At 38.2% G+C, this 10,905-nt stretch overlaps 1 protein-coding gene across 2 annotated transcripts in view; it reads right to left on the reverse strand.

Moving 5' to 3' along the window:
* LDAH (lipid droplet associated hydrolase) overlaps positions 1-5,242 on the reverse strand; it is a 98,758-nt gene extending 93,516 nt beyond the window's left edge. For both annotated transcript variants that reach the window (XM_017745042.1, XM_008641807.2), the window contains exon 1: positions 5,088-5,242. In XM_017745042.1, the coding sequence (XP_017600531.1) occupies positions 5,088-5,241 (154 nt within the window). In that variant the 5' untranslated portion in view covers position 5,242. The remainder of the gene's footprint in view (positions 1-5,087) is intronic.
* Positions 5,243-10,905: the final 5,663 nt, after the last annotated feature.

Genomic DNA, 10,905 nt, shown 5'->3' on the forward strand with positions numbered 1-10,905 from the left:
GCAAAAAGCAAACAAAGAAACAAAACCAAACCAAAGTTCATGAGAGCTCTCATAATCCTGCTGATAGTGACAAAACTGCAGAGGTAATACATGAGGACAGACTTTTTTCCTAGATGATGCTCTGGTACTATTATTTCAAAAAAAACCCCAAAAAACAACCAACCACAAAACTAGAAAGAAGAAAAAACTGTCTAATGCATTCAGACAGAACAGGTTCTTAACGCTGTTCATAGAATTGTTGCTGAAGCTCATTCAGTGACTGTAGGCACAAAACATGCATGACCCAGAACTTAGCAGTCCCCTTGCCCAGGAGGTTAGAAATCATCTTTCCTCTTAACCTGCCTGTCCATTGCCAGCTACATTCCCTTTCCTCCAGTTGCATTCCAAAGGCAAATTGTGAACACTGCTATGTCCTGGGGAAGGAGACCCTGGCTGCGGACTTGGAAAGTACTGTCTAAGAAGATAAAGTACCTTCCCTGAGTAACTCAATGGTCTTGGCACCAAAATCAGATTTTGCTTCTCATAAACAATTCTGATCCATCCATGTGAGGTGCCAAGACTCCATACAGCATTCCAGATTATATCCTGGCTAAGGTTGCCAGAAGCTACACACTGCAACCTCATCTGCTGATACTGAGGGTCCTTACTAGATCCAATTTAGTTGTTGCAGACCAAGTTACAACAGAAAGGTTATGTACCAACAAGCGCGTCTAGTCACATAAATTTTGTGTAAACTAAAACAAAACTGAAGAGAATTAAATATGCTTTACAGTTTGCAGAATGAGGAAATAGATTCTTTTACCCCTTGGTCTCGGCGGTGACAGTAGACCCTCTGAAGAACAATTTATTCCAGTAACTGCTGAGCAGAGTGAATGATTAATAACTTTCAAAATGCTGGTTTGGTGGGAGTCAAAACAACAAAATACAAAGGAACTAAGCTTCAGGGCTATATAATTAGTGCTACTGCAAAGTATTATTACATAGTGATTCTTATTATAACTTTTCTTATGCAAATGTTGAGGGTGATGACTGTTAAGTAAACAGCAGGTGAAGACAAAGCCAGATAATGTACTGAAAGCTTTTCAGAGTCCCTGTGACAGTCAAAAATGGAACTTTAAAGATTTTAAAACTAACAGGAAGTCTCATCTCAAGAGAGAACATACTCAATACTTGTCATAATCCAGGAAAACTGTTAGCACTGTTTTCACTGGTGAAAAACATGTCAGCAGTCTTCAAGTGAAACAGTGTAGTCGATATAAGTACATGTAACTACCCCTAGGAGGAGATGAGAATCCAAGTCCTCGCTTTCTGTTGTGCGTAAGCAATTCTTGACTCAGAGAAGTAGCTCAGAAGAAAGATCTTTATACTTGAAAAAAGTGTCTGTTTAAATCCTCATAGCTCTTACACATCGCCAAGTGACAGCATGAGTTGGTAAAGCAATAAGATGATCCAAAAACCCAGCAGTGATCCAACTGCAAAGAGGCGGATCAAGAAACTTGGCAAAGCACAGGGAGTACTCTGCATGCAGGCCAGAGAACCAGATTCTGAAATTATTTCTGTATAATAATGAATGAAACTTGTGTAACATAATTATCACAAAAAATGTTATTTACATTATATATGCTTCCCAAGTACAAGACTGTAAATTGCAAAATTGCCTTGTTTACAGCAATGGTAACACAAATTAGGAAGCCTGGGACAAAGGTATCCCAATGCAATGAAATGCAAGAAAAAGTTTGATGAAAAGTGAAATGCCATGAGCTAAACAGCACAGTGGTTTTCAAATTTGTAGAGTATTTATTTACAAGGCTAAGTGTTTCATAAATAAACAGGCACAAATAGATACTATTAAAACAGGAAAAAAAAAATTCCATTACACTCTGTGGATTCTAGTTTTCAATGAACACAAGCAATGTTAAATATTGCTGTAGTAGATTTTGTATTTCACTGCTAATTTTACACTAAACAAACACTGTAAAAGAGAAAACAGTCCTTTAGGACCCAAGAGGAAAAACAGTAAATTTCTCTCCTTTCCATAACAACTACATTTCCAGAAAATCATGCACCTGATCTTTCAACTGTACACATTTAATGTTATTCTCATGAGCAAATCTCATCAATTTTAATAGAAAGGAATTCATATTAAGAAAGTCAAACAAATATATGCATATATTCTGGACTGAGGAAAAATTTGACCTTCTACATAGTTATTACCGTAGTAAACACATTATTACTCCTATTCAGAGGTTTTGTGGACACAAGAAAAAAATGTTATGAAACAAAGGAAGTGTGTATTAAACATTTCAACTAATACAGGCAAGCTTTATTAAAATTATAAGTTCACACAGACTGCCACTAATAAAAAAACATGCACTTGTTGCAGTTATATGAGACTAAACTCTGCTGCATGTTCTGTATTCCAAGTGCTTCAAGCACAGTGACCTATCAGTTCTCAGGAGGCAGAATCCTGCCTCATTTCAAGAAGTCAATGGGAATTTTGCCATTGATTTCAGAGTAGAAGAATGTTTTAGAGTTACTTTTTTTAAAAAGCGGGGAGAGGGAAAAGGCTAAGTTGGAGAGAGGAATCCTCCCTGTTCTGAAGTAACAGGATTAAAACACAAAATGAAAATAAATATACAGGATTTATTCTCAAATCTCCTCCAACAAGTCGATTCCAGCAGAAGCTGAGAATTTTGTCATCCTTCTCAATACCCACCCACAACTGTTTGGCCTGACTACATATTAACAACATCATATGCCTGAATTTCATTAGAACTGGAAAACTATGTACCAGAGCAGTTTAATACACAGAACAGGGTAACACATGCAGCAGGACTAACCACTTTCAGTTCAGATCACTCAATGCTTGGCTGTGCATACTCTCTTTTTTTAAGCCAGAGCTGCCCTTGTCTGGATATTGCTTTCCTTGACTTGTGTACCAAGCTGTCCTTTCGCCCCTCATTCCATAAAGAATCTCAACCAGGGATACATGCCTTTCAAGTGTGAAAATTGCTGGACTCCAGACGGGCTCCACGTTTCATACTCGGGAAGTTGCAAAAGCACAAGGGGAATGCTCTCTAATCCTGACTGTTTAGGTACACTAACATGTTTCCAAATGACCCAAATGTTTGGGTCTCTCCTAAGGCTGTGTTTTTCGCACTGGCAGATAAGCCTTCCCTTGAAGGCTAAAAATGAGGCCTGTAACAGTAGTAAAAAAACCCACCATTTGTTTTATGGGAAGCAAAACTGCACTTTGTTATGCCAGGTCCCATTCAGCTCCCTGCCAGGCACAGCAAGAAGCTCGGGTAACTTGATTCACTACTGAATTTGGGCACCTAAAGTGAGGATAGCATTATAGTGGTTGCTGTGGTTTTAAATTGTTTCCTCAGTGAGAGAACTTCTAGTTTGTTACCAGCATAATTCTGAAATAAGAGCAAAACCATAAATCAGCTGCTTCCAAAAGTCTGAAGACTATGACAGGAAGCACATTGAATATTTCACTGATGTCTATTTCTGAATACCTGTCTAGTTAAGATGTTATTAAAGAGTCTTCACAGAACTGTTCTGCAGGAAGTAAACTCCATGTAGCCCTGCCAACACATTTTCTCGCATTAAAAATTTCCTATCATGAATATAGAGACCATGCAATGTATGTGATTTGGTACATTTTGAGCAAAATAACTTACGTGCCTTGGATGCAAATGTTTGACTATCGTGCTCTTCCTCTACATATCTTTCTACTGATATAATTTAGCTTTACAGATTTATTCTTGTTACAGACTCTACTATCAACCCAAACAGAAGGTATCAACCTGAATACAGGTGAAAACTCCAGAACATGTGGGAAAAAGAAACTCAAAACTTAGCTGTTCAATTAAACCCTCCACAAATGCCTTAACTGAGAGAAAGCAGCAATTGAAAAGCATGAAATCAGGCTTGTACCTCCAGAGAGGTACTAAAGAGATATTGCATAGTGTATTTGGTTTAAAAGGTTATTCCCCACAAAACAGGAACAAGATGTACTCATTGAAGGCTTATTCTTTTCAGTTAAGGAAAGAATTTAAACTTCACTGTCACTGGGTTAAAAGTTATTATTCAACTCCAGGAGGCAAGGGCATAAAATCACCGTGCCCAAGGAAACTAACATAAAATATTCCATGGACCTTCTAAAACACTGTAAAAAAAACCCTGAAAATTTGAACCTGTGTTCTCTTTCACCACTAAGTAAAGACCAAGACACACATAATCCCATAAAGAGTAACGAGGTATGCTAACAGTGAGCCAAAGTTGTGGATAATCAGAAAAGTCATCATTTGCACTGCTGATTCTGGGGGAAACAACAATAGTACCTGGTACATTCAAATAAACTATAGAAAGCATTAGAAATCTGCAAACTGTAAGGCAGTGAAAGAGTCACAATATCTGTGGCTTGAGTGGGCTCAAGCCCTACTTTTGTTAAAGACAATTCCTACAGTTCTTTGGCAGACTTCAATGAAATTAGGACTTCTCCTTTAATTTTAACATATGCTAAATGGAAGCTTAGAGCTCTCATTTTAAAACAGCCACATTTAAATATAGCGAAGAACTGTACAGTACTCACTGAGTTCAAGAGGGTCAGCATAAAAATTCATGTGCAAAAATCTAAGTTAAAAAACTTCTACTATTAAAAACCAACAAGTTAAAGAAACAATTGGATCTAGAATTTTTCCTCAAATACTGTAACTTTCATCTTTCAGTTGGCACACAGCTGACATTGAAGTAACACTTCAAGGTGCAAGAGATAAATGGAAGAAGAGCAATGAAAACAAACAAACAAAAACTCACAATGCTCTCAGTAAACCACCACCATCAAGAAGATGAGTAAGACATCCTAATTTCTCAGTATTGCCTTCTGGCACTGTTACAAATAAAGGTAGCAGTAGTAATCAAATGTAACAAAGAAATTTCACCATTGCAATATTATTGATTTTTTGGCCATGTGCATGAGCCAAAATCTACCACTTACATAGTGGGATTTTTGAACATGAAACCGGACATACCCTTTTCAATCAACAAACTTCTTGACTTAAACAAAAAAAGACCCTTACCAGGAATAATCATGAACAAGAGCCTGGGTAGATTTTTACTTTCATCTTTTGAGAGGTCTTTCCAGGGCCCACACTTCAAGACATGGGTAGCAGCTCCACAACAGTAGATAAATTCTTCGTGTAAGGGGACTGGCTCTTCTGACCCCGACCTCATGTTTGCTGTTAAGCAGAACAAGATACTGTTATAACAGGTCAATACTTACAGAGTTGTCTCTTTGCTATTTTACCTTTCCACAGAATAGTTGCAAAAAAACCCAGACAAACCACCCCACCCCCAAACAGCTGTCATATCCAGAAAACTGAGGCCCAGTTCAGTATTTGATGTCTGAAGGGGCTGCAGAAGTTGATACCTGTTACTACTGTCTGAGAGAAAGCATCTTTCAGTTTCTGTCACAGAAATACAGAATGATGAACTGGAAAATAACCTCTATACTACCTTAAAGGTAAATAGTTTTAAATTTCTTGCTCATGCTGTCCACTGAAAAGATTCATCTGAAACATACTTGAAGGCAAACAAATGAAAAAATGCCAAACAAACATAATTAGTGCATGAATGTCTTTGCAAGTTCTGTGTGCCTTGTAATAAAACTGGATATTGTAGCATAACACCATGACCCTTAACCATCAAAAGCAAAGTTAAAAATAACATTAGGCCTTTCAACTACTTTTGCTTAGTGAAAAAGGACCATTCATTTTTAAGTACAAGGATACAAATTCTATTTCCTAGTCAATTTTTGAAATCTCAGGCATGTAAACCAAAGCCTAAAATATATACAGGGTCTGCAGCATCATTAGGCGGGGGGCACTACCCTCACAAATAGCCACTGGAAACTTCTCAGTGCTACACAACTTAAAAGGAACAGATCCGACTGAAATTTTAAGTAATGACACTTGACAATATTAGAAAAGTACACTTGAAGAAACAAGATTTCCTTACTTTCACCAGTTTTAATCTGGGGTTTTGAAAGGTTTAAGGTAAAGAACAGCCAAGGCAGAAAAGACAGAAAATGTTTTGTTTTGAACTAACAAGTACCACCTTGAAAAAAACTGAATATAGTACAAATGGAAAACACTTCTGGAGGGAAGGGAGAAGTGTTCTTTAATACTGTCAATTACAGCACAATTCTCTGGATGCAACCTTGTACCCCCACCTGCCTACTTCCCCCACATCCCCCCGCCCAAAAGAAGTTCTTTTAATGATAATGGAGACACCTTCACTACTTCATTGTTTGCCATGTTATTATCTAATTTACAGAGATTGAAATGTAAGTAAAGTAAATTTTGTCAAACTATAAAGAGGTATATATTTTTAATGCATTATCCCTGCTTTTATTTTCTTCATTATTAAAAGCTGAAAGAAACCAAGAGCAGTTCCAACAAAAAAATCCAGTTACACCAACAACCACAGTAAACATTAAGATGTCACCCCTTTTCTGAGGTGTTTACAATCCCAGAAGCAAAAGTAACTAGATCTTACCCAAGAAAGTAGGTTTTGGACAAAGTTTCTGATCATGAACCAATAAAATCTGTTGCTCATTTTCATTTTGAATTGATTTCACGGAACAAATCTAAATGGACATCCCACTGACAACTCTTCATTCAAAAGAAGTATTTGCAATGTTAAGGTCAGAAGTTAAGCAATGAGAAAAGAAAACTCAGCAATACATTTTGGACTGGAGTGGTAGGATTTTCAGGTTCACACAAACCTGTTGTGGTAGCTTTAGTCCAGTTTTTAACTTAACTTCTAATTTCAAAAACACACAGTGTTGCAGTACCTGAAAGGAAGACTGCACACTAAAGAAGAAATTGTTATCTCAAAAACTGCCCATCTGAGACAATTCCAAAAGGCTTCTTTGTACTAGCTTTATGTAATATCTGAGGGATTTTTATATACTTATTGTTAGGATTTTAATTTGTGACTTTATGGCCTTTGGTAATAAAAATGGACAGAAGAGAAAAACAGGGAAAAGATAGTGGATATACTCCCAGAATACTATTCAGACCTGTTTCAAGATGAAATCAGTAATAGCTAAAAATACCTCTGTATCTCCTTCTTCCTAAATGAAGCTTTGAAGAACAGTATTTCCATTACAGGCATCTATCTTTGGCACAAATTGACTTCATTTCCCCTAGAAATATCTTAAGATGGTCTATCAATTTCCAAACAAATTTAACAGGTAGAGGTCTCGAGAGATGAGGTCCCTACTGGCTCTGTCAGCCTGCAGAGAGGGCACATTTTGTGCCACAGCAGCTCCAAGAATGTTGAGGAGACAGAAGGACAAATTTGACTGGTGGGAGTTTCATGAGTTATCACAGAGAAAAGTAACAAAACTCAAAGAGATGCAACTACCTAGGAAATCAGACCTTATTACATCCCAAACAATATTTTCTTCATTCTCTTCAACCCCTGCACTTAAATTCTCTAAACATATGCAGGAACAGTATTACAAGAAATTCAGCTTCTGTCAAGAGTGCTTAATCTAGTATCAAAACTTCTGTTAGAATACAGAAATACGGGTTTAGATTCACAGGGCTTTAGCTCTAGATTAACACACCCTTAAATGTAGGCGTCTACCAGAAAAACTCCTATTACAGGATACAAAGACTTAGGTGGCAATACATGGACAGATTAGGGGAGTAATCATGGGATCAGCTTCTTGGTTGCCACCTCAGGAGTAGAAAAATCCTATCCTGGTTAGCAGAGCCTATAGTAAAAACATAGGAAGACATACACTTGCACCTGCAAACCAACACATATATTTAGGTGTCTCACTACTGATCCAGAAGCCACCTATAGTCATTTTTTCAGACAGGAATATCTGGAAACAGAGTTATCCACAAAGAGCAGATTACCTCTGCCACATGATCAATTTTTTTCCTCTTTGGTTCAATTGACCCCAAAATAAAATGCTGATAATAAAGCTAAGTGAACTTTGCAAACATTGTGCTAATTATTTATGCATCTTTCCTGATAATATATTTTAACTGCTCCATCCTACACTATTACTTGGACTTGACATTTTGCTTTAAAGATAACTTGGAAATAACAAAATTTGATCTGCACTAAAAGAGTGTTCAATGAAAGAATTATCACAAACTCAGACTAGCACCACATAATGTAATCAGAGTAAGTAAATTGATATTTGGCATATAAACTATTTGATCCCAAGACAGGACAAACAGGTTGGTGTACCTAATCTGAAGCATGATGCTGAAGTGAAAGATGCAATGGTAGCCACAAGGGCAAAGGTAAGTTGCATAAAACAGTGGTGAAACCAAAATAAAGGCGAAAGGACCACTGCAGCAGATTTGACATACAAGGCTCCACAAAATCATAAGAGACACACCCCAAGGTGTCCATGGACAAGGCTACTGTGAGGTCACTCTCTATCCCTTCTGGTACATAGCAATGACATTGGAAAAAGCTATCCAGGAGAGTGGTGGAATCACTATTCTTGGAAGCATTCAAAAAATGTGTAGGTGTGGCCCTTGGGGACACGGTTTAGCGATGAACCTGGAAGTGCTGGGTCAACAGTCAGACTCAATAATGTTAGAGCCCTTTTCCAACCTTAATGATTCTATGATTGGGAAACGTGTCTGCAAACTGCAAAAAAAGGCAACCACCATGCCCGTGTTAGAGTGTGCAGGGAGCTCTAGGCCAGTCAAACTCATCTCAGTTCACAGAAAGTTATAAAAAAAAAAAAAATCCCACTCAGAGTTGTACCCAAGAACATGAAACAACCATTAACGTACCAGCAATGTCTTTCAAGGATCAGTACTGGGCAATAATGTTCAATGTCTCCCCTGAACACCTGCACAAAGGACAGGAGCCACTCTCAGCAGGTTCATGCAAAATGTCAGGGGGAGGAAGACAAACCAACTGAAACACTGGAGGGCAAGGCTGCTATCCAAATGGACCCTGACAGGCTGGAAAGGTGGGAACTACATGAAAGCCAGGGGCAAATGGAAAGTCCTGCACCAAAAGTTCAGTAACCCAATGCAGCAACACAGGCTGGGGGCTCAAAAGCTAGGAAGTGGCTTTCCAAAAAAAGACACGAATGATTAACAAGCTGAAAAGAGTCAGTAGTGAGCTCCTGCAACCATCAAGCCCAAGTGTGTACAAGGCTACACAAGGAGTAGCCTGCACGTCTTTGGACACGTTCATTTTCTGCCGCTTGGCATTGGAAAGACTGGACTACTCCATCCAGTCTTGGACTCCTCATACAAGCAAGACATCAATATACTGGAGAAAGCCAACTAAAAGATATGTATGCTGAAGCATGTGATGTATGTCCAAAGGACAAGGAAAAACAGTCACAACTCGCAGTGAAGGAAATTCCAATAACAAAGGTTTTCCCCACATGCACAATTAGAACTATTAAATAATGAAAGTTACCCAGAAAGGCAGACAACCTCCAACTGGACAATGCTTTCAGCAACCTGACCTGCTTTGATCTTTTTGAGAAAGGACCTGCATCTTAGGGATACATCTTGGGGATAACCTATAAAGTTGGATGTATGTAAATTCATGAGACTGGACTAGATACACCATAAAGTGCCAATTGTAAGGATGCTGTTTATCAAAAACCACTGTAAATCAGGGGAGGTCTTGACGGTTAAGAAGAAAAGGTATTTAAAATCACAGCCATTTTCCATCAGAAAAGGCAAGAAGGAGCACCCAAGGCACTACAGGCTTATCTGGCTCAGCTGAGTCCACAGGTAAAATCACAGGAGCATGTACTGTGTAAGTTCCTCTAATCACATAAAGGAAAAGATGTTAATACAGAATAAGAGACCAGTCTGCCAACAGCAGATCATGCTCAAGCAACGCAATTGCCCTCAATGATAAAATACCTGGCTACAAAAATGAAAGAAAATACATAAATGTAAAGCACGCTGCCTTATTAAGAATTTTGGCACTATCTCCCACTGCATTCTCCTTCCTAGGCCAAGGAAATGCAGGCTGAATAAACTGACTTGCACAGTTTGAAAAGTAACTGAACAAGCTTAAATGATAACCAACTACTGTCTGCCAGCTATCAAGTAATCTTGAGTCAATACTGGAGCCTATAAAACTCAGCATTTTCATCAGAAACATACCTGCAACACTTAGCCGAGCTGTGTTCACCCCACCAGGTCAAGAACACAGGAAAACTTGGAAGGGTCAAGCAAGCAACTAGGCTAGAGCCTTAGAGGAAAAGCTTTATGAACTGTGCTTTTTCAGTCTCCCATGCTGTAATCAGATAGCAACCTAGAGCCATCTGAAAGAGACCTGCAAAAGCAGCATAGCCAAACCTTTATCTGCAATGGAAGATGGTAAAACAAGAGGCAACAGCCACAAGTTGTGTCTTGACACTTAAAGGCATCACAAAAAAATTAGTTGCTAAGAAGGCAATGGAAGATCGCTAGGAAGGCAGCAGAACCTCTCCTGGAGGTTTTTAAGGCTCAGCTGGACAAAACAGTAATTTTGATCTCAAGAGAAAGATGGACTAAATTTTCTCCAGAGTCTTCCATAAATCAACAGTTTACAATTCCCTTGGCTCTAAAACAGCAGAAAAAAATAAAGCAGGAGGTATAACAAAGATCTCCAACAATTTTTCTAGTACCTTAGTAAATGCAGAGTTTCATGAACACAGTACATGACAATAACTAAGTATTTAGGTCAGAGAAAATGAATCTAAACTAGACAAGTCCCCCAAAAATACAGGAAACTTAAGTAGATGTATTCTATCAATTAGCTGTACCAGCTTAAATAAAAAACGAAACCCTGCTGTAATAGATAATTTTATGTGACTGAATTCAACACTACAATGCAAAA

The sequence above is a fragment of the Corvus brachyrhynchos genome, unplaced genomic scaffold (assembly GCF_000691975.1).
Source record: "Corvus brachyrhynchos isolate BGI_N302 unplaced genomic scaffold, ASM69197v1 scaffold116, whole genome shotgun sequence".
NCBI lineage: Eukaryota > Metazoa > Chordata > Aves > Passeriformes > Corvidae > Corvus > Corvus brachyrhynchos.